This window comes from Xiphophorus hellerii, chromosome 14 (genome assembly GCF_003331165.1).
Source record: "Xiphophorus hellerii strain 12219 chromosome 14, Xiphophorus_hellerii-4.1, whole genome shotgun sequence".
Lineage (NCBI taxonomy): Eukaryota > Metazoa > Chordata > Actinopteri > Cyprinodontiformes > Poeciliidae > Xiphophorus > Xiphophorus hellerii.
Genome location: NC_045685.1, coordinates 18,530,774 through 18,556,554, shown reverse-complemented (window position 1 = coordinate 18,556,554; position 25,781 = coordinate 18,530,774). Strand labels below are relative to the sequence as shown.

The window sequence follows — 25,781 nt, the reverse complement described above, 5'->3', positions numbered from 1 at the left end:
CCTTTGCCTCTTTTCAAATAAACAGGCTTAGTTATATATTTAAGGGAAAACCTCAATGATTTACAGAATATCTGTAAATCAATTACAGATATTCTTCAATAACTAAAGGCTCACCCTCAAGTTTTTAATTTTGACATCGAGTTTGACATACCTGCAGCGTTTAAAATTAATCAAAACTGAAGCAATGTTTCTTTCAAGAAGCAGTCCTTGATTTACTTTCAGTGGAAGATTAAAATGTAATCAAAATCAGCTTTAATGACCAAGACTGTGAGTACAAACAAATTAGATTTTTGTTTTTTTTGAGACCTCATAGTAGATAGACGCAGACGATTTAAAATTTTTTATATAAATAAAGAACGAGAAGGTTTTAAAACCCACTAGACAATGGTTGGTGATTGGCAGCTTCCTACAGCGTTTGAATTATAGTTTAATAATTCCCATCTCATCCATTACTTGAAGCGGTTTTGCAGTCCTGTCTGCTTCAGACGTAGGCGAAATCTTTTTGGAGATGGATTAAAAAGGCCCTTTAAAGTGCTTTAGATTGTTTTATTCCTCCTTTATATAACAGTAGGTAGACTTTAAAATGTCAGATTTTTTCAAGTGTAGACTTTCATAACAATCTGACATTAAAAATCAAAGGAACCGAGTCCAAACAGAAGATTGAATCAAAGTTTTCAATATACCCAAAGAAATAGAAGACAACCGCGTCTCTTTCGGTACCGATTACACTGCTGACTGACGGCTTTCTTAATGACGATGTGGAAAATGAAAGATAATGGGAATGAAACTGCTAATAGGGCAGAACCAGTGTGGGGTGGAGGATGTTTACGGTGTGCAGCTGAACAGGTTTTTACGATGATATGAAAAACTAACACACTTCCTTTAATTAGGACTCAACCTATTTTCAAACTCAATTATTTGAGAGATGAGGCAAACACTCTCTGAACACCCCGCGCTCACAGCAGCAGTGGCATTGTGAAGCATTAATGCATTGAAAAGGCACATGCAAATGTGTTCCTATAAAAGAAACAAACAGGAGAAAGATGACAGATAGGAGGTTGAAAGAAAGAGACAGATGCGAGTAACTCTGGATGACATTGTGGAGAGAAAGACCCATGATTCACGCTGTAAATAACGGGACGACTCAAACCCTGCTCAGACTGTCAAATCTGGACAGATGGAAGAACGAAAGGAGGGACATGAGGACAACAAAATGAGGTTTGAAGCTGGCCTGGGGCTCAGGATGCAGCAAGGATTTCCTTTCATTCGGAGATTCAGGACAGTGGGAAGTAATGAAGGAAGTGGAGGGGGTGAAGAAGAAAAGAAATCAAATGAGGAGCTAAATAACAGTAGGCGTAAAGATAATAGGAACACTGGGAGGAGACGGAAGCAGATTTGGCCTCATTAGTGTTCTTTTACATCATGAAAAAAAGGCTGGTGGAAAAAGAGAAAGAGAGGAGAGTATAAGAAGGAAAACATGACAGGATGTGAGAAGGTTGAGGCTCAAAATGAGACGGAAATAGGGAAGGAAAATTTAGAGAAAGGACAGATAAACATATGGTCTGTGGTAAGGGAATGACATCTGGTGTGACGGCATTTCTTACTAAAGTAAAGGCTCACTCTAATTCGATTAAAACACCACTTTCAAATGGTTTCTGCTGCAGTAACAGTTGGTACTAAACAAAAAGTATCAACTAGCGATGTCCTAATTAAAATCACAGGAATTGAATCCTTCATCGGTTCAACATAAATTTATAAAATACAATCACATAACACACATCTACAAAGTAAAAATGAAAAAAGTACAGTTTAAGCACAGCTTAAATAATACATTTTTGGTTTTTGTGAGGATGATACCAGCAACACAAACACTGAAATGTCTTTTCCCAACAGGTTTCACAGTTTTAATATTGGATCTTAACTTACTTTTTAAAATCTATGTTAAGAAAATTGAATTAAATTAAGTTTGATTAATTTTAGATGGATATTTTAACTACCCCGGCTTCACAGACGTACAGTTACAACATAATTCTGTCACATATGAATTACCATATGATCGTAAAATCACAAAAGGTACCATTTTTTATTACCTTTACATTAAAAAAAAGTTATATTCTTTAGCTTTTTTGGCAAAAGGTACAAAGATTTACAATGAGGGATCTAAAACGCGGCTCAGGAGCTGCAGGTTGTAGACCCCTAATCTACGTCTAAATTTGACACATTTACAATACATACTGACTTATATTGATTAATGTACACCATTTCTCTTTTTAAATAAGATAAAACCAGCTTTAACCATTTTCCTTTATACCAACATGCCAATATGTGCTCATCTTATCACAGTAGCATGATTTCAACTTCAGTAAATGGCCCGTTAATTATCCTCTTATCACTTAGTGGAAGTGGAGGCTTTTCACTCGTGTTCAGCTTCACAACTTAAAAAGTTTGACTCGTTTTTAGAGAGCTCATTTGCCAAAATGAGGACTATACATTAAACGTGACAAGATGTAAGAGGGGGAAAAAAACGCTTATGGGTGCTTAAATAGTCTCCATCTCACCTTGCCTCCCTGACGCTGTTCACCTTGTTCTGATACCATTTGACAGAGCTGCTGCCAGTGCTCTCATCATAAAGCATCCATCACCACTCATTACTACCTTACTCTCCAAACTCTTTGCTTCTGCTGCTATAGGCACATTTCGTGTGTAACCCTTCTGTGTTCGTCTCAGGTCCAGCAGGTTGACTTCACCACAGACACTATTTATCCTAACAAAAGAGGAACTCAAGTTGGTGGTCAACTTTAGTCCAGAAGCTTCTGCCCCACAGTTGCCGACGGCAACAGAAAAAAAAAAAAGGGGGGGGGGGGGGGGAGCTGTCAGTTACTGGTTACTACGACAACCACCAACTGCCAGGAGCAGCGAAACAGAACATAATACACCACTAAATGTCTGACTAAAAACAAATAAATTGGACAAACTTCACATTTATAATATTGTTAAAATAAAACCATGTTACACATGAATTATATAAAATATCAAATAAATAAGTATTAAACTCTATCTGAGCATTTTTTTTTTTTTTTTTTTGAACTTTATTTTTTTTTATTTTTTACAACACATGTTGAAGGTTACATTCTTCCGTCTCTTACTGACATTTGTCATCTGCATTACAACTTGGCAACAGGAGATGAGACAGTAGGTGTTCTTAACAAATGTAATAATGATTACAGAACAACAAAACGAAATCAACAGACAGATAACAGCAAAATAAAAAAAAATACAAAACATACGATTAAATCCTCCCTGAGTTAAAGTGGTTCCCACCATGGTATTTTAGACCGACCCAAGAGAACACACAAGTGCAAAAGGGCAATCCTGTTATTGTGTCACTGAAATAATAACGGTATGACAGAGCTCCACCTTATATTAACAACTGTTTTTTGAAGCCTTAAGGAATATGTGATTTCTTCCATCAAATGAATGTCCCAAACTTTTTGTATCCATGTGTTATATGTAGGAGGTCCTGGCTTCAGCCATCTGATAGTTATGCATTTCAATGCTGCTGTAAGCAAGATTCTTAGAAGATATCTATCATCCTTCTGAGCTCATCTGAGCATTTTTCACATAAATTAAAGTTTTAACTCTTAGCTTTTGGTTTTCTGGTCTAAGTCACAGCAAAGATTCAGGATTACTTTACTGTTTCTACTTCATCCGCTCGACTGAAAAGCTTCCTGGAACTTATGAATGGGAATCATGCAATTTATGTAAAGAAGCTTTTCAAGAGGGATTTAGTATCTTAAACTGCATAACAAACACAACATAGCATCAATAATATGGAGAGTAAAGAGAGCCAAATTACAATAACATGAAATATTTTAAATGAGTCATACATTTTTTCAAACTGGATATACTGAATTTATTATGTACCTCAATTTAATGTATTGATTTCATTTTAAAAACTACGTATAATTATTTTGTGATTTCCCATGCTGAAGTTTATCTTGAGTTAATATAAAATGTCAAATTGACCAATCACACTAAGTGGGCGGGATTACGGCAGCTTCTAGAGATCTGATTGGCTGATTAAGATTTATCTTTGCTGGAAACTGCAGAAAGTGCTAGTATTAAACTTTCTGTTCTTTTTTAAAGTTCTGTAAGCTTCCCTTTTTATTTATTGAAATAATTTTTTTGTGCTAATCTCAACACAACACAATCTGAGATGGCAATCTGTGTAATGAATCTATGTAATATGCCTTAAGAAAACTGTCTTGTATGTTTTAGATGATTTTCAGTCTTTATACATTTAATAGAAATTGTCTTCGCTACGGTCAGTTTTGGCATAAGTCTGTTAACGTCAAATCAAAGCATCTCCAAGTACCTGAGCTTGGGAAAAAAACTGGTTGTTTACCCAAGAAAAAACTTTTTCTCTTGGGTATTTCAACATTGTCAGCTTCTCAAAGAAGCCAATTTTTTGTCAAAGTGAAATTAAAAAAAAATTTGACAATCCTATCTGACCAGATGTTTAGAAAGCAAAAAGGTTTCTAAAATGCTAAAACTTAAATTAAACGTTTACTCAGAGCAAAATATAAATATTGTACCAGCATGTTTACTTGTAAACTGATCTAACATGTGCTAAAGACATATTTAGATACACCTTACTATTGTAAATTAAAGACATTTACTGGTCGATACAGATTTGGGATTTTCTGCAAAATCCAATCTGACAACATAGCACTCCAATCCATTTGTTTAAACCTTCTGTATTTAGTTAATAAATATGACAAACAGTGGCCATAAAAGATAATTTTCTGCATGTTTTGCAACCAACAGAAAATGAAACCTTTATTACCAACATTAGCTGAATTACATCATATTCTGAGCAAAAAGTGCATCTAAGATTTATGCATCAAATCATTTAAGTTTTGATGCATTTAATGAATGCAGAGCCTGTCTGTTAAAAAAACAAATCCATTTTTTAATCCTGGCTGGTTGCATCACTTTGTATGCAAACACCAAACAACTAACTTGCTTCCAAGTTCATTCTGTACATTTAGCTTCATAATGTCTGATTCTTTTCACAGAAGGGCACAAAACAGTAAGGGTCCCATTACCAAATTCATTCTCCTGCTAAAGCAGCTTAATTAGAAGAAGATCAATGCAGAAAGTTCACAAAAGTTTGCTTGAAAACCAAGTGAAAGAAGTCTAAAGCATGCATGTTCCCTATACGCAGACCACCTATTGGTTTTCACTCTGTTCAAAAAGACTGAACAACCTGCTCCCCCCCATGTTGAGCACCTCCCTTTCATCTCTTTTCCTGCTTCTCTAGAACCCTGACAAGCCAATAACCAGCCTCCCCATCTGTCCTGCCGGCATATTTTCATGCTTTTCTTGGATTGAAATTACCTGATACTCTATCACGGCGCACAAGAGCTGATTTTAGAGCTTTACGGAGGAAATAGCCTTTCCAGCACAGTGTGCGACTCCTGCGATCCCCTGCTGTCACGCTACAGCACTTTTGACAGAGCTGACTTGACAGACAGCGGTTTCAACAGCACCATCGCCACATGAGCTTCAGTCCACTTCAGCTTCACTCCACAGGGCTCCTGCACAGGCTTCTTGTCAAAATACTACAGGTCCCAGAGTCAAATGTCCACCGCTTGGAGTCTCATGTTTAAAAGTTGAACTATTAGAGCTCATAATAAATTTCCTGTAGATATTTCTAAAGGAAACATTATGTGAAAATAGATTAAGCAAGAAGGAGACAGTTGGACAGATGGATTGAATCCACTGATGGATACAAAGACATGGATGGACAGACAGCTGAATGAGCTGACAAACGGCAGGATGGATGAATGGATGAATGGACAGGTATACAGATGGACAGACTGATGGATTACGGAGCGCCAGATGGAGGGGGGAAAAATGGACGAATGGTTGAGCAGATGGACAGATGAGGAAAAGGCAAAGTTTGATAAATGGATGGATCAACAGATGAATGGAAAATCAGACAGATATGATACAGATAACGGGATGGAGGGATGAACAGATGGATAACTAGATGAATGGATGGTTAGACAGAAGGGTGACAAAATGAATAAACCAGCAGATGAAAGAAAGGAAAAATACAAGGTTGGACCAATGGGCTGATGGATGAATGGATGAGCAGATGGACAGATGAGGAAAGGGGCAGGGATGGAGGGATGAACAGATGGATGGTAAGGCGCACAAATGGCACAACAGACAGAAAAATAAGTTGGAAAATAAAAATGGATGGATGGAGATGGATGGAATGGCAGACAGGTGAGACAGATGGATGATGGTCCGGTGGACTAAAAAACAGTTGCATGACTGTATGATGGAGAAAGAGATTGATAGCATCACCTCCTTCATATAAAACCTACTCAGCTACTTCAGACTAGCCAGAAGCAATTAGCAAACACCTGGTGGAACTGGGAAACTGTGGTAAAAATGTTGGTAAAGGGTTAATAGAGGAGTGATGTCGTGATGACTTACTGGAGGCGGAGTTTCATAAAGGGGTTTTAAAGAGACAGATGCCCAATTTCAAGATGTTAAACTACGAAGTCAAATTTAATATATAAAGCATTTTTTAACAACTGAAGTTACTTGATTATGCTACGAAATACCATTTTGTGGCAGGAAGATGCCCAGTACTGCCCCTTTAAGAAAAAGCCAGGTAGCTAAGTTAACTTAATACTGGTAATGTAAGTTACATAATTTTATGTGCAAAACCATTTTTCTTCAAATATACACTGATGAAATCTTATAGTGTGGAGTAATATAGAATTGTTTTAAATAAATGTTTTTGTTTACACTGTCTTTTACTCAGTCACATAAATTAAACAGAATCTCGAGAATGCATTATAAATTGGTTTCTGAATTAAAAATAGTGACCCTAAAAATCAGAATCGAATCAATTGACACTAAAAAATTTGCGTCTTTATTATCCAGATGTGGAAAACACCATTTAAAACATTCAGACCAGAGTCTGAGTATCTACGTTTTTGGCAAACATATTACGGCGAAACAGAATGAGCTTATCCATCTTCATCTCCTTAAGACAATCAGCAAGCCGTGGGCGCCACCAGTGTCTGAAAGCATGCAGAGGGACAACATTCCCATCATGCCCTTCAGCTGCGTTGCCTCATCCCTGACCTCCACTGATCATTTATTCATGCATCCCTCAAATGTGGGAAGCTTTTCCATGTTGTTTGGCTCATTCATATTGCATGGTGATACCGGGGGCTGGGAGGGGACGCTTCCTGATGACCTACGTATTGTAGACGTGCCGCAGCACAAAAACGCGGTGAGCATACTGTGGGAAGGAGGAAGGAGATAACAAGGGGAACAGGAACCATTTAAATGGGTCAAAGGAGGAGAAGTGGGGACAAATGTGATATATGTACAGTATTCTAGGAAGAGAGGTGGGAGGTGAGCAATGCAGAGCGGAGAGAGGTAAAATGCAGAGTGAGAAAGTCCTTGAAGAGGTCAGAAACAAACCCATCACTACGACTGAAGGAATGTTTAATGAAAACCACAACAATGGAGGAGACGCTTTGGAAAGGCTTTTATGGAAAAACAGCAAGAAGAACACTGGAATACATCTGTCTGTTGATCCTTCTCTCCGTCCATCTCTCCTTTTTCTAAATCTCTCTCTCCATCTCTTTATTTCTACATCACTCTTCCCTTCATCCATGCATTTCTATCTTCTCTCCACATCCACATCTTCCTTTCTCTCCATTCAGCTGTCTTCTCTCTCTCAGTGCATCTTTCTCCATCCATCTCTTCTCTTCCTCATTCACCCATTCATCTTCATCCATCCATCCACCCATCTCTCTTTTCTCAACATCTATCTCTCTTCTCTCCATCAATCTGTTTCTCTCTCTTTTCTCCAGCCATCTCTCTTCTCTCTCCGTCCATCCAGCCATCTCTCTTTTCTTGACATCCATCCATCTCTCTCCTCATCCATCTCTCTCCTCTCATCCATCCGTCTCCTCTCTCTATTTTTCTACATCACTTTCTGCATCACTTCTTTCTTGCCTTTCCTTTCTCTATCCACCTCTCTTCCTTCATCCATCTCTTCTCGCATCTCTCCTTTCTCTCTCTCCATCTCCATCATAAAATCCTCCTGCTGCAGATAAAAGCTTCATGTGAGCGGTGCAACTAAAGGTAAATCCAGTTTCGTCACTGAACCCAATAAACTGCTGATAAACTAAAACAATTGCCCCTGGGGGGGTAAATAATGGACTCCAATTCAATTTAAATAAATCCATGTGTCGAACAGAACCATTCATTTTCCACTTGATCAGAACCAGCACACAGATGATGTGTTTAATTGGAAAGCCAGCGGAGCAGGTCCGATTCAATCACATCCAAGGAGTTGAAAATTATTGAGCTAAGGTGTCAGAAATTTTATTCACACCAGATGGAGAGAAAAGGGCTTCATTATTTGCGCTCAGGTGTGCAATTATGACAGAAAACTTGGTTATAGTGAGTTTTTTCTTTATTTTTTGTGGCGTTTAAAACTAATGCCCACGTCTAACTTCTGGGTTAATTTACAGGAGTTTCTTACACCGTCTAAAATCTAATCTGGAAATAATTGCCTCTCATTTCATCTCTATGCAGGTAGACCTCATTAACACATACAGGCCTGTTTCATATAAACCAGCAAAAATCAGGAATATGGTGGCGCAAAACAATGTGTCACTCGACGTGATAGAGCGGAAAGAGAGATTACTACTAATTATAAAAAAAGTATGGTTTGCATATTTTAACACATTTTACCTACTAAATCTACACACAATTAAAGGTTTTCCTCCCTACCAGAGTTTACTTCAGATGCTTTTATTACCTCTCTATAGTTTTCAATGAGCTTTTCCATATTTAGTCTGATCGCTACTAGACAATTCAATATATTTCATATGCAGGGTTTGACATTTTTTATATGCAACTGCAAATACAACTGCAAATATTTGTGAATATTCAGAATTGCATCTTTGCTGATTCAATTCAAATTAAATTCAAGAATACTTTATTGATCCCAAAATTCAATTCAGATTCAATGCTGTAACTCGTTAATTCAGAATTATGATAGAGGCTGATGGCAATTTTTAATTATAATTAGAAGTGAAGCTCAGTCAGATCGAATGGGAAACATCTGTTAACATCAGTTTTTGCACCGATTGCATCGGTTTTCTGGCTGATAAGCGATCTTTAAAAGTCTGACCTGCCGATTCTGATTTTGGCTGATACTTTTTTTATTATTATTCTTTGAAAAGTCGCTGAATATAACAAAAAGCTGCTTAACTCTCTCTGGTTTTTAATTCTCGTCACAAACCTAAATTAATTTAGGTGTGGACTTTGACTAGACCATTCGAACACATTAACAAAATTTGATCTAATTGCAGTTTAGGCTGTAGGTTAAAAAATGTTCGACTGGAAGATAAATCTCTGCTTAAACTTTCTATAATCAGGTTTTCTTCCTTCAATTGTAACTAAGATTTCTAAATTAAATTCAACAAATACATATTTTCTGCTGCACCATTTAAGCAAAACAAATCTCTTAAAGTGAGTAAAGAGGAGTCCTGCTCAAAACGCAGATAACACAAAAGCTTTGGTAAGCAAAGTGACCAAAACCATGAGAGTAATGCTGGTTGAGTTGGATCGATTGTTTTTCTGCACCAAGGACGTCCGCTACAGATCCGCTCCATTAATCCGGGCTTTAAAGCAGAGTGGCCAGACCAAGGCCAAACACAAGACAGTTATTAGCTAAATAAATTAAAGCTTACTTTGGTTTCATGCTGACTAATTATAGGAGTTTTAGAAACTATTTCAGCAGACTGGAGAACTTTTAAGATAAATGTGATTCTTGGCATCATCGGCTCAAAATAATGGTTGTTTACCTTCAGGTCCTTGTCAGCAAAACAGTAAAGCAAAGCAGTGGAGAGTGAGATGAGAAATAAAAACATTGGCACGAGTTGACTATAGACAAAACAATTAAGATTTAATTCAGCACTGGGGCAGATAGAGGGGAGATTAATGATGACAGGAATATGCCTGATGACAAAACTCTTTAAAATAAGTAATTCATGCCAGTCAAAGCCTTGACCTGACCCCAAAAATACAGCTTTGCTTAAGACCTAAAAATGGCAGAACACAGAACCTCTTGATCCAACCTGAAAGAGCCCGAGCGGATCTGAGAAGGAATGGGAGAAAATCCCTGAAATCCAGGTATGTAAATCTTATTACATCACACTCCACCAGGTTCAGAGAGGCTGAAATCACAGCAAGGAAACCTTCAGCCTCAGACGATGAAAGGAGCCCCAATACTTTAACTCAAAATAAATAAAATCAGACCAAATTTGCATATGCAAAACTTTCACATAAAGGCTTTAATGTGGAAAAAAGTGGAGGAGGAAGAGCGCTTGGTTTGTAGACAGAGGTCATTATGAGTGTGTAACCATCCATAGCCTAGTGTTGTGTGTGCTCTCATGTGTGAACGCCGACAGAGGATAGTCCTCCAAAAACAAACACTTACCGCCTGTAGAAGCATCACACAATTACCAAAAAGGACCTACAAACCACTTACCTTTCAGAAAGATAGATTTGCCTTTTTTAAAAATATATATTTTGACCATTTTTACTGTAATTTTATGCAACAAACCAACACAAGGTGGTAAATCATTCTGAGAATAATGTATATTTAAGTCACTTTACTCTTTTACCCCTCATAAAGACACAAAACGTTCAATTAAATTAGGAAAGTGTACAGCTGTGAGTATTTTAATGTTTTAAATGTTTTTTCCATTGGGAACATAAGTTAATGAGGAAACTTAAGATAACAAAAATCATTATTTATTTTCATGTAAAAGTGCCAAAAAACTAAATCCACATCACCAAAAGAACAACCACCGCGAACATAGACATAACCGCCAACACTGACATGCAGCGGCAGGGGCATTTTGCTTTGAGTTATTTTTTACAAAGAGGGAAATTGGTTAAAGTTGGCTTAGGAAACCTTAAAACAGGTGAATCATGAAAGAAAACCTTCAACAAGTTGCAAAAAAACAAGATTCACATTCCATCGGGATAATGATCCTGAACGTCAAGAAGGAACTATAACTGATCGGTTTCTGATTTAATATGATTACTGCAAGTTGTTTCTGGCAGAAAAATGGGCAAAAACAAGAAGTTTCTAGCTACACAAAGCTGGGAAACACAAAACTCAGCAAAAATATCCTTTACTTTGTACACATAAAATCCCAAGAGATTAAAGTTTGTGTTTTTAATGACAAAATGTGAAGATGCTCAAAGGGTGTAAATTCATTTTCAACTCACTGCTTAGCTCTGGGAATACATCACCACTCTGAAATATGACACAATCATATCATCTAAGTTACAAAACATCCAACTTTCCTGTTGCCAGAACAGCTGCTCTAATTTCTAAAGCATCGTTGGGCTGAAGTCACCCAGGAACTGCGGCTTATAAATGGTTTCTTGTTTAGGATATAAAACTAAAAAAGACAGAAGTGGGTAATTTAAAATTGACAACTTCAGCAAATAACCTGCTGTTTCAGCATTACATCTGCTGCATATTTTCAGTACGACTGTTTTCCATAGCTTATGCCCTACTTATTAGAAGAACTTTCAACCAGTAGCAATGATTCTTATTTAATGTTATGGAGCCCAAAAGCAGGACAAAGTAATGAAACCATAAATTCAGTAATGTAATTGAAATAATTCCCAACTTGGAAGAGCTGTAGTGGTTAAATTATGTGACGCTTACCTCGATCCTCCCCGTGTCTGGCTGGAAGCCCCTGGCAGGGTCTTCGGTCGTCACTCTGCACTGGATGGCGCAGCCGTTCACCCTGATCTTGTCTTGTTTCAGGCCCAGTTCTGGCAGGCTGCGGCCTTCGCACACATGCAGCTGGGCATGCACCAGGTCCACGCTGAGGAACAGACAAGAGGTAATTAGCTGAGCAAAGATCGATGAGCACAATGTGAAGATGACCGCTCTAAAAGTCCCTCCGGCGCACATTTAGACGTTTTGGAAATAAACCCTGCTTATTTACATGTGTAGCAGGGATTTTTTTATTTTTATTTTTTATTTTTTTACCCCTCAGATTATCATCAATAACAGGACTTTGAGCTTCATATTACAACTTTATTATGGCTATTCTAGTGATATTAATATTATGACGATTCTTGTATCGTTTCGACCATTACGACTTTATTCTAGTAACACCATGACTTCATTCTCGTATTATGACTTTTCTTGTAATTTTATTTTCTCTTTTTCTTAGTTTGGCCCTAATAGTCCACCGTAGTAAAGCAACATTCAGTTTAACAAACAGGACAGAAATAATCCTTTTTATATTTTAAATTACAGTAGCATATTTGACTCTCACTGCCCTTGGTGTCCATATCTAATGTATATCTTTATAAACTTGATGCAAACCTCAGTGATTGGGGGTGGGAGGGGTCAGATAACAAAAATCTGACCCCAAAAATCTTTAGATGGTTTAGATGGAAACCACCTAAACATGCATTATTCAACAATATCAATCTTTTGTTTCGGTGGCATTGTTCAGCCTTAAATCTCACAAATCAGTCTGCTTACATCTGAGATGTTCACACCTACAAAAGCCTGACAAATTAAAACTAAAGTAGAAGAATCCAATGTTGTGTTTCAAGGATTTCTTTAAAGAATGACAAAACAACTTCACCCAGTAAAGATAACATGTTCCCCTTCTGGCTCATTTTTTGGGATGAAATAAATTCAAAGTCTAAAAGTCTTACATTACTAAGCTGTTCACTTTTGCAAGAATAATTTGCTGTAGAGCTGAGAATGAAAAATGAAAAGAAAGGACAAAGTATAAAGCATGATGCTACTTTATCCAATAAAAAACATCTGGAAATCATTTGTCACATTTATTTTTAATTTGCGTGCACAAGCAGTCAGCAATATGATGGATAAGTCTGTGCTTTATTATTAGCAAACTTAAGAGGGAATATAAATCTACAGCCTGGATAGAGGGTACTCTAATTTTCTTTCGATTCCCTGAGCTTTAACTTCCATCAAAGCTGCCTCATCTGTATGCATTTATTTAAATGTAAGGCTTAAAAGGCCTCCTGGGTTCATCTTCCTGACCTTGCACTCTAATGCACATCCCATTAAAATCCCAATAAAAAAAACTTAACCCTTCTTCAGTATTGAATTCTTTTGAGAATTTATATATAACATCAAAGCTATACATTGGCAGCATATTGAGGTTAAGTCTCCAACAACACTTGAAGTGCCAGGAAACAACTTCATCTGCAAACCAATGCGTTTTGGCTTGTGGAGTTTGTCAGAGTTTGCAAATAAAGTTGTTTTCTAGAACTTGAAGTGTTGATGAGATTGTCACCTTACCAGATTTTTGACCCAAGCATCTTGGGAGTTGGTGAAGTTGTGCCAGAAGTTTTTGGAAAGCAGCATGCAAACTGGCAAAAGAAGCTTTACACTTCTTTTTTGTAAAGATCCCAGTTAGCATTTAGTCACAGTGCCCTCAAACAGAAAAATATCTCTGAATGCCCCAGAAGAAATTGAATTAAACCGAGTTGAAATATTTAATTGATTTTGAATATTTTCTTCTAAAAAGTTGATTTTAGAAAGCACCATGCTACATTTAGCTATACAAAAGTAATCCATGTTTTAAACTGGTTCATAAGAGTATTAACTTAACTTATGTAGAACTTAATTTTACTTCAGACAAGTTTCAAATTTTATGTTTAGCATTTTTCCAAGCTCAACTTTCTAGATTTTTATATTCATTTTCCAGAAATTTGTTTGCATTACATTCGTTACGTTGCTTTTTATCTGCAAGTTTTTCAAATACAACACAAAATTCAATTTGGCATCTGTCAAAAACTTTGAAAGAGATCTGATCTAGGTTTTTCCAAGTGAACGATAGAAAATAATGCACTGATTTCAGGAATAATCCCTCTGACACAAACCAGTTCAAGCCACAAGTTAAGCTTTGTCTGATCTGTGTGTCTATCCTAACAAAATGAGATATTTAGCAAACTCACAGATAGATGGTACAAAATAAGAGCTTATTGCATGCAAAAACAAGCCAGTTTATTGCAGCTGCCACTATAATTTACCAACATAATCACTCGCCCAGCAGCACCGACAGGAATCAGATTAAGCGGGTTCAAAAAAAAATGCGTTGTTCAGAAACAATATGAACATTGTGGCTTAATAATCTACAAAATTTCAAGCTTACAAGATATTTTTGGAACAAGACATTAAAATGCATGTAAAGTTGAAGGATGAAAATAGAATTATTATGGTGGAAACTAAAAACTTCTCATCTTGCATGGTTGCACAGACGATAAATGAATTTGGTCCTTGCTGGCTCTTAGAAACTAGGTCAATAAAACTTCACATAAACCCATCTATATGAATTAGGAGGCTGAGCAGCAGCCAGTAGTCGCTAATCAAATGCACCCAGTGAACTGATAAGCATGTAAACAACTTTGGAAAAGCCCTCATTTGCTCTGGATGATAAAGGTGTCAAAACAGAGCTGTCGAGAAGTTTCCTGAAAGATTTCTGAGCAGCAACGGTTGCAGCCACAAGCAACTTGAAGTTGAATCTATAGTGAGATTATCCAGATTTCCTGAAGACTCCTTTGAGTTTCTAGTCCATGACGACGCCATGGTTCAGATCAAGTTGCTTTATGTCCAATGGGAAAGTTCCAAACATTGCTGGACAAAACGTCTTAAAAATCTATCAGAGTATAAGCATTTCATATGGGTTGATATCAATAATTGATTAGCTTTTTTGTTTTAAATATCTGAGATGTGACCTTTCCTGTCTTATCCAGTTTTCACTCAATGCTCTTTTTATTTTTAAGCAGTTATGAGAGACAGTGGTGAAACCTTAAACTGCTGCTGTGCAAGTTACTTGGAAGGGTGTTGCTAGGTAACCAAAGAGAGAGTGAGTTAGTTAATGCTAAACAACCATTCTTAGCCCCTAGTTGAGCAGATAAAGTCTTTCGTTTGACTACATCCCCCAGAATGCTGTGCGGTTCTGGATCGGAGTTCAGTTTAATTATTGAATAGTCTATCAGACATATTATCTATTGATATTTATCATGTGTCTATTGCAATATACAGTATATTGCTATTGATTTATTGCCCATTCCTAATTTTAGGTGTGTGAAATAAAAACTTCTCTGGATGAGCTTATTGGATAAAAAGTGTCAAATTAGTGTTGTAATCACAGATGAAAGAGGCCCAATGAAATACCTGGCTTTATTTGGCCAGACAGTTTGCATTTCCCAATATCTTTAGTCCAACATGGCGTGTCTGTTTTCAGGCCAGGCCTTAAGGATGCCAGTTTTTGCTTTTTCTCTACTGATACCTTCTGAAAAGCTTCTAATGTCTGTTTGATCTGTGAAAATCTTAAAAGCAAAATGCAGGCCACCAAATGGGTCCAGGAATGAGTTCTTTGAAATACCCTCACCCCATGAACTGACATATTTGGCAATGCACCTAGTGTCAGGGAAATAAGCTTCAGGCTACCTTAGTGTTTGAACAATTATAACATTTGCATTCATATAAACTCTCTACATCCAAATACATGCAAGACAGAAACATAATAGTCAAGCAGAGAAATTATATTTAAAAAAAAAATCAAATGAGATTTATTATTATTATTTATTTTATGGAGAGGAAAAAATCCCTATATATCCTTATGTTGGACAATTGGATGAACAATATTTAGAGGCAACAATTGCCATCCAGCTATTTGCAAAAACTGTCGCCCAGTCTTTGAGGGTTTTCAAGCATAAACATGTTTGAGGTGATGCCGTCGCATTTCTCTAAACACCTAAATGTTTTAGTCAGCAGTTTTTTTGCAGTTGAACTCTCACTCTCATTGTTTAATCATGAACGATGACGTTAACCGCAGAAGCTGATGCCTGCAGTATCTCAGATGTTGTTCTGGATTCTTATGTGATCTCCTGGTTCGGCCAATCTTTGGAAAACTCTTCCATGTTTTCTCCATGTTGAATGTCAAGGTTCACAATGTAGTTCACTAGAATCAAAGACCTAAAAATAGTTTAGTTACCATTTCCAAACAGATCTGAGTGACTGTTTCTCTTCTGTTCTTGAAATTATTTAGATTGAGTTTTAAATATTGCTTTTAGCCTACTTCATGTTGTTGAACAGGTTCTACTCACCTGATTTTAGTCAACATCTCAGGCGACAATCAGAACGAGTAAAGCCAAAGTACTATTATCTTTTACTGGTGCGTTCACACCAAACGCAATTTGAGCATCAGGCATGTCTGGTTTACATTCAAAGTCTATGTGGAGGCGCGTTGAGGGTGCGGCGCGTTTCACGTGTCAAGTGCTGCGTGATTTGAAACATCCTGACCTTTTTACAAGTTCGAAGATGGAGTTGAAAAATCTGAACATTCGCCGGAGCGTCAACCAATCAGAGACTCCGATATATGGCGTACAGCTGCATTTTCTAACGTGATCTAAGAAAAAAACTACGGCCAATAAACTAATCGTTGCTCTCGTCCTATAATTTACAACTAATCAATCGAGACCAAAATAGAAAGGACCCTGCTTGGAAGGAGATTAGCGAGGAAGGTGGAATGTCAGGTAAGCTATAACTTTTACTATTTGAAAATATGTCCCCACATTTGATCTATCCAAATCCATCCAGTAAAAACATTTAATCACGTTAATTAAACGTATTTATTTAAACGAAATATGCAGAAGAGGCTGGAAAAGTTTGAGGGACACGTATGCCAAGGAGTCTTTCAACTTCTGCCTAGAGTGATTTTGACGCATCAAGAGCAAAATATGAAGCGTCTGACTTCACAGTGGACACGGGTCGAACTGGAAGCGTTGGACACGTTTTTTACACATGTAACGTGTGAACCCACCATAATATAGATGGTAGCGTTAGTCCCTTTACTCTATATAACTCATGTCATATTTAATATGGTAAAATGCTGAATGACCTGACACATACAAGTGTAGCAAAAAAGGGAAAAGAAATCAGTAAGAGGGAAATACTTATTTTCTTAACCTTTTTATAAACAGTCCTTTTACAGAACCTGTTAATCTTTTGTGAATCATGCGAATGTACCACAGACAAAAATCCAACTAGAAACGCCAACTACAGCTCAAGCTCATACTAAAGAAATGTCTTAATACCTTTCAAAGTCCACTTCTTTAAAGAAAATTCATTTTCGACCCTTCAATGCTGAAGCTTTACCTTAAAAGTACTCCAAGTCAAATCAGCTCTCAAGGTCTGAACAAACCTTAAACTACATCTGAACCCAGCAGGGCTCCCCCGCAGCGACTTTCAAGATCAAATAAAACCCTTTCATCTGAGGTCCAGGTCAGTCCCATGTAGATATTGTTTATCCACCAGCGCAAAGGTTTTATCCAGTCTGAGGGAAGACTTGACACAATCTGACTAGGGATTTAAGCTGCAGTACAAAGTGGCTGCAATGTTAAACCAGTCGACTTCACAGACTAATTAGCTGCACAATAAAACTGGGAAATACCATTACACACAAGTAAATGGTGGCATTTAATTATAAAGGCTTCATAGAGCGTCGGATTATTCTTTATAAAAACAGTAAAATCTGATAAAAATATACCTGATATTTATAGAAAAGTGGTGGGTTTATTATGAAGCCAATTGAGGCTCTGGAGTAAAAAGTGCAGAAAAGGTTTCATTAGAATGTAATTAGGGTGAAATTATCCAGTCTGCCCCGAATTATACACAGGTTAAATAGCAATGGTCGAGGTCACTGGAGGATGTACAACGTATTGGCCTTTACTAAAGGGTGGAGCACTCGAACGAATGAGAAACACATCGTTTTACATTAAATTAGCAATTTACAGGAAAGAAATGCATCAAAAATACCCAAAGCTTGAACTTTTTTACTGCCTTCACTTACATTAACCAGTTTGTAAAATTCAGCCCTCACAGGAAGCAGCAGGAACCCAAAACTTTGTGCAAAAAACGCCACATCGCCACACACTGAGACCATAAACGCTGAGCACTAATTGCATATCATTTTCAGTCGTTTCACTCATAGCTTGCTAGCCAGGGTAGAGAAGGTGGCTGTGCGCCCAGAACTAAAAGTGGGAGGCAAACAGAAGAAAAAACACATGAGGGAGTGGAGCAGCTTGTTGTGGCCATAAGAGAGGAGGGGACAATGACAAGCTCAGGGGTTAAGAGAATATCCCAGTGTACTCTTGAGATCCAGATGGATGAGGGAAATTGAGAGATGAAGGCTGAATGACAGCCATACTCCCCCTAATCGAGCAAAGAGAGCACCAAGAAATTACATGAGGGGAAGAAGAAGGTGTGGGAGTGTGGATAAAGATAAAAAGCTGGATGAAAACGGAATGAGTGGGAAAAGTGGGTGCGTGGAAAGAGATTGGATTTGGCCTCGCTCAAAAGGAGAATGTGAAAGGAGGTAAAGAGGAGGTGGAGGCACATGAGGGTGGAAGAGTAGAGGAGGAGGACGAGAGATGGGTTTGTAGTGGGAAGCTGAGATACAGTGAATACATGGAAAAGTGTAATGAGTGAGATAAGAAAGAGAACATCCATGTTAAATTGAGATGGGGGCGAAGGTATGGGGATAAGGAATGACTCAGGGCGAGGGTGGATGATGGTGAAATGATGGAAAGATGAGGTGATGAGAACTTCTGCTATTTTAGGGGCAAATAAAGACGGAAAATTGAGTTGATCTACATTTAGGTAAACGACATTAAATCCTCTCTTTGCCGGAAGATGAAAAGCTAAAATATTCAAACTTTTAAACACCTCATCATGTAACTAGTAACTACCCAAACCTCTTACTTCTGCTTACTTAATATTACTTTCTGGCTTTTCAAGCTGCCTCTAGTTACTTCACTGAATGAAGGACAAACATGTTTAACATCAACTGTAGGGAGGAGTCTGATAAAAAGTATTGTTATAAACGTTTGCTGTGAAAAAAACTTTTTTTCCCCAATGTTTTTTAAGTTATCCCATGAAATATCAGAATTTGATCTTGTGATTACAGTATTTTTTTTACAAATTAAACCAGATGTTGAGCTCAAGCAATATCCGAGTAGTTAGAATGAGCTAGATAGAAAGAAAAGGGGGGAGGGATAGATAGAGCTAGCTAGAGAGAGATATGGTTACAGAACTACCAAGAGGGAACTAGCAACAGAGTTTGAAGAGGGAGAGCTAGCTACACAGAGAAATAGAGAGCTAATAAGTATGGAGAGAGCTAGCTTGAAAAAACTAATGAGAGACAGAGAGAAAGCTAGAGAAATGGATGAAGAACTAGCTAGAGTTCTAGAAAGTTAGCTAAATAGAGCTAGAATGATGAGAGAACTAGCTAGCCAGCTAGATAGAGAAGGGAGATGTATAAAGACAGAGCTAGCTAGAGAGAAAGAGAGCTAGACAGAGAGCTACAGATGGAGCTAGCTAGAAAAAGGTAAAGCTAGCTATAGACAGATGGAATTAGCTAGAGTTGCCCAGACAGCTAGAAAGATAAAGAGCTAGCTAGATGGAGGGATGGTGCTAGAGATGGAGCTAGCTAGAGAATGGTAAAGGTAGCTAGAGAGAGATGAAGCTATCTAGGGGAAGATAGAAAAACCCATTGAAAAAGCTTGACAGACAATTAGACAGCAAGCTAGAAAGAGAGAGGGCAAAATAGAGAGGTAACTTCTGAAGCGAACTGGTTGATTACATTTTGGGGCATTAAATGGAAGAGACCCAAATACAAATGTGCTTCACACTTTTAGATTATGCTTTGTATATAAATTTGGAAATTATGCAACTCATTTGTCAAAATCAGAATTACAAACTGTGTTGGTGCAAAGTCAAAATAAAATACAAGTTTGTGACTATGGCATGACGATGTACAAAAGTTCAAAGTGCATTAATGTTCAAAATGCTCATCAACACAAAAAACAAACATTTTCCCAAATTTCAATATCTTCAAAATGAAACAAACCAAAAGAATTGTGTTAGACTTGTGAAAGTGATGAAGCAACAGAATCAAACATAAGACACAGAAAAGAAAAGACCGTCTAATCCCAAGCCCAGATAAAGGAAAAGCATGTCATTATCTGCAGAAGCTTCATACATTCATTGCCTTTTCCTTTATCTCCTTTCCTATTCTCCAAATCTTTCATCTTGAGTCTCAACCCGCCTCCTTTATGTGGTCAAGAAATGCAAAACATTTCTTCCTTTTGAAGTGAATACTTGACTTTATAACTAAGACTTAGCTAAGACTGCGAAGTGCGAGTCAACACAAGGTCAGCGCGAGTTTCTCCTACTCTGCATTTATGTTACTCACGGTTGAACAAGCTGTCTGCAGGAAATATGTTTTTATCAAAGATGCCTTGAAGGCAAGTGATCAAAATGCAGTCTTGGCTAAAACTAAATGAAACTCGTGTAGCTAAGCCTGTAAAACACATGTAAAATACAAATGTAAGCGAACAACAACCGAGTAGTTTTTACAGTGCTGTGTCAAAAAGTCGACACCTCATTAAATATTTAGTCTTTTTCAAAAGGAAAGGTTTTGTTGACGTCGTCATTTTCGGAGCTCGCCCATAATTGGTGAGCGCCCAGGGCGAACTGGACGAGAAAATATGGCTGAAAAACATCATGATATAAGCATTTCATATCGGTCACCAGATAATTATTGATTAGTTTTTGTTTTAAATACCTGAAATACTACCAGACTGGTGGCTTAAAATTTCCTGTTTTATCCACAGTTTTTACACCATGCTAGCTTTTATTTTTAAGCAAGTATGAGGCTAGTATAGTTGCTAGGTAACCACAGAGTGAGGAATTAGTTGTTGCTAGGTAACCAAAGAGTGAGCAAGTTAGTTAATGCCACCAATCTTGCTTTGCTGCCCACGAGATAAATATTTTATCAGACATATAATCTATTGATATTGATCTCAATATATATCACAATATATATTATTGATTTATTGTCTAACCCTATCACAAATGAGACAAATTTACAAGATTAGAGGAAAATATGTCTGTCTAAAATCCCAACAAATTACGTGCGTTAAAATATTCTGAACACTGAATGTCAACTCTGTTGTCCGAAGAAACTTTCTGTGAAATAAAAAAACTTAAATGCACCTGGGGCCCAACAAGAGAGATGCAGATAACCTACGTATAAAGAAAGAAGCAGCATCGATGAATAGTAAAGAGAATGAACAAACAAGAAATCAACAGGGAGGGCCAGAAGAACGGGACTGGAAAGGGAAAAAGAACCCACAGAGGAAAAAAGACAGACTTAGGGAAGTATGAAGGACAGATGGAAAGCAAATAAAGACAGCAGAGGCAGCCGTCTTGTGTGAATTTCATAAGACGTCTTTAGACAGCAAACAAAACCAAAAAAAGGAGCGATGGAAGAAGCAAAGAACAGAAGAGGCAGTGATACGAGGTAAGGAGGAAACATGGATCGGAAATAAGTGTGTTTAAAGCAAAAAAAAAAATAAGAGGGAGACAAAAAGGGCAAAGAGAAAATAGACACTAATACAAATGAACGTGACGGGATTTTGTTTTCATCACATACATTACAAAGATAGGAAAGCAGTTTGACATAAGTGAAACGGGAAAGGGCATAAGGGCAATGAGGGGTGGAGAGGAGACTGAAACGTTAGCCCAGGGGACATCCACACACAAAACAGGATCCTATCTGATTAGATTTCCTTCCCTTTTCAGCTCATTTTCTCCCCCATTTTCTCAAGCCTCACTATTGGCCTATTAATTAAATCTAGCTTTTCTTGTTATGAAGCAGATGGAGGAGTGAGGAGAGGAATGCAAAAACCACCAGAAGGCGGCGAGGACAGGGAAGAGAAAGGCCAAAAGGGGAGCGAGACGGTGCATGCTAATCAGGAGAGGGAGGGTGGACAGAAGGAGACCAAGAACAAGAGGGATAATGTATAAAGGTGACAAAAATCCAGCATTTCTACCAGCACTGCACAGCGTAAAGACCATGCACTGCTGACGTTAAACCTATTTATCTAAAAGCTTATAATTTGTGTGCACCAGACTGGTGGAGATAATCAGCACAACAGACCGGCCTTTCTTCTCACAGCATCAAGTGCACTGCAGCTGCTTCACAGATTCAGGCTGGCCACAAAGTAAAACCCTAAACCATAAACATGAGCCGAAACTCAACTTTTCCACTAAAACAGGAAGTCCTAGAGCTGGATCAATGACAAAGATTACTAAATGACCACTAAAGCCTGGTTCACACGGCACGATTTAAAAATTGACCACTGATTTTCAAAACCACACATGAGCAGATAAAAGATCTTAGTTCTAACGGGTTCGATTGTACCGATTTCCCTCAGAGACATTCCGATTCAAGACAGAAAATCCTTTAAAAACCCACTGTATCACGTGAATTTAGAGTAAACACGGCTGACGATGTGGAAGCAATAGCGATAGTTTGTAAACTTACTTTAAATGATGCAACAAAAAGAAAAGGCATTGGATGAAAGAATGGACGCAGCTCGAGCAGCGGCTCTATTTGCTGCTCTATGATATAGAGGTGAGTTTATCGTCGCCAGCATTCGTTACACTGTGTTTGGGTTGTTTTCTGTTTTGTCCTTTCTTTAAGCTTCATCGGTTAATTGGCATTTGTTGTTTTGATGTTTAAAATTACATTGAGAATAATGGCCGCAAAAAATGACTACAAGTCCAGTTAACTCATTTTAAAACCAGGCCTAAATCAATGTTTCCCTAGTCACAAATACAATCTACCTGCAACGCATGTGGCTAGATTCAGTGTCAAGCCCTGACTGAATGAATAAACTTACCATTATAACCTATTTATTTATGTCACATTAATGATGAATAGCTGAAAAGTTACCGGCTATAGCAAATGTGGTAGCAATTTCGCTCCAACTCCTCTCCTTATTTTTGTTTATATTCCTTGTACGAAATGTTGAACAAACATTCACGTTTAATAAAATAAAAACTGCTTGTTTGTTTCTTTGTTCAGTTTACTGGCTGTTTATTGGCTCTACCACAAAAAATCCCCCAAAAATACATTTATGGGGCGTGCTGTGGTGGCGCAGGGGGTTAGCACGCCCCACGTTTGGAGGCCTTAGTCCTCGACGTGGACGTCGCGGGTTCGACTCCCGGTCCCGACGACCTTTGCCGCATGGCTTTCCCTCCTTCCTGTCTGCCTACTGTCGCAAAAATACGAGCCACAAGCGCCGCAAAAAACTCTTTGGAGAAAAAAAAAAAAGAAAAATACATTTATGTTTGTGGTTTCACTGCAACCAAATGTAGTTCAAGAGTTTATCTTTTATGGGGATCTTATTTTTACAAAACCGTTCATTTAACTTGATCCACATTTTACTTTGTAGGACTGCAGGTGAAGTTTTCTTCCGCTAAATCTGAATCCATACACTATAGATGCAGTTTCTGTCAAGGTTAGGTTAAAAAGAAAAACAGTTCATGGTATAAAAAATAAAGATGACCATGTCAGCCTTGACATTAAAAGTTAAACTTGGACAGTACGAGGTGGATCAATGTTCAAAGGTTGTTTGACTTTTACTTCAACTTCTGACGATGTATCACAGAATGTTTCAAGGCCCTTCTGGGATCTGATGTGTGCATAAATACCCCATAAGGTCTAAAATTGATTCACCTATGTGTCTCTTTAAACCCTACACAGGTTTTGAAGACTTTCACCTTACATCTGTGGATGTCTTCAAACTTTGAGATCAGATTTGGGTTTAATCCACGTCAGTAATATGGTACACAAAGACGGGCAAAATCTAAATCCATCAAACAGAGTCTACCACATCGGAATCCAGAAGTAGATTTCTATCAAAGTTAAAAATTTAAATTAAAAAAAAACTTTAAAAAAGTGTAACAAAAGACGTTCCAGTGCTATTTGACATCCTTCAAATAGCACTGAAGGATGTCTGCTATAACTCGGGAGCACACATTTTCAGTCTGAAAGCAGTATTTCATGTCTTTTGTACTCAAAACTTCTGCTCTCTTTCAAATATTCACTGTGCTTACTCAAACCTTTCTCCTCGCGCTCAAAACTTGTCTGCTCCGATCAAATCCCCATTTGCAAACCTCTGTTCGCTTAAGAAACATTTTCTGCTTGCCTTTGAAACAGAAAAGTACCGTTGCCTGGCAACCTCTCAGCCAGTAGAATGAAAGTGATCTACTGGGTGCATTTGTTTCCCTCTAGTGGGTGTGCCTGTGTGGCTATCGATTGTAGCAACCTGTGCCGCACTGAATGTAGCGAGAAACGACCTCAGCTTTCTGCTCCGTGTTACACCGGACATCCGCCAGCAGTGCTACTGATTGCTAACACCTACTGATCCTACGCAGGAGTTTGTTCACTCAACCAAAGAAAATTGATCCACAGAAGCAACCGTGTTACAACTTAGTAACAACATGCTATCCTGCTTTCAGACTAAGAATGTGTGCTCTCGACGTACGGCAGAAAAATTCCCCGATAGATGTCGAACAGATTTGGCCAAACAAATTACGCTCCTTTGATCACATTTCAAAACAGTTAGCATAGCTAATAAATAAGAGACATCTGTCTCAGCCCAACTCACTGGTGTCACATCAATCAATCAAATGCATTTGTATAGCACATTTCAGCAAACAAGGCAGTTCATGGTGCTTTACATCATAAAAACACAAAAATACAAAGTCATACAACACACAGTCAATTACACTTTGTCTAGTGATATTGTTACACATCACAATGTTGGCTGATGTTTCATTTATTATGTTTCAAAAGCAACTAAAAACGTGGGTTTTTAGTATAGATTTAAAGGCACTCAGTGTTTCAGCTGTGTTGCAGTTTTCTGAAAGTTTGTTCCAGATTTGTCGTGCGTAAAACCTGAATGCTACTTCTCCATGTTTGGAGGTTCTGGGGATGCAGAGTAGACCAGAACCAGGACCTGTGAGGTTTGTAAGGTTGATACAACAAGATAAGAGGCGTAATTTGATTGGTTAAAAACCAATGAACTCCATCCAGTGTCAACTGCTTTGGCTTGGGTCACCAGAAGGTTGCCACAAATGGAAGTGTATGCTTGCAGCTGAATTTATTTCCGGTGAATTTAAAGTAAAAGGTCATATACATCATTGTACAGGATGTCAAGTCAGTGTTACTAATTCAATGTTCAATCAAAAGTTTGATTCTGGGACTGTGATTCTTCCAAACAATTCACCAGAGCTCACCAAAACTGGGCAACACTGGAAAAACAGAGTCAATTTCAGCTGCAACACTCAACCTGCCTTGTATCAACTGTTCGGGCTTGTGGTGTAATTTATTTACACATTTTGAGCCCCCTGCTACCAATTAAATGCCACGGCCTACCTGAGGATTGCTGCTCACTATTTCAATCCCTTTATGACGGCAGCGCATCATCCTCTGATGGCCGTTTCTAGCAGAATGATGCCGCTTGTCACAACGCTCAAATTGTCCCCAACTGCTTTCTTCAACGTGACCGTGAGCTTTAATGGCCTCCATCACCAGATCTCAACCCAACAGGAAACCTTTGGACATTTTATATGCTACAGTTAAGGTTTTTGTCCTATATGCATTTAAAATGTTCAAGTCATAATTCAGCAAATTTACCTTAGCCAACAGAGGAACTAAAAAGAAACTAAAAGTACAAACAAATAGAGTCTTGATTAAACGCTATTTAAGTCCACTCACCTACAAAATTGC

General features: G+C 37.9%; 1 protein-coding gene across 1 annotated transcript in view; it reads right to left on the bottom strand.

Moving 5' to 3' along the window:
• pcxb (pyruvate carboxylase b) overlaps positions 1-25,781 on the bottom strand; it is a 378,906-nt gene that overhangs the window by 259,907 nt on the left and 93,218 nt on the right. The window contains exon 11 of the mRNA XM_032584098.1: positions 11,801-11,963. Within this exon, the coding sequence (XP_032439989.1) occupies positions 11,801-11,963 (163 nt within the window). The remainder of the gene's footprint in view (positions 1-11,800; positions 11,964-25,781) is intronic.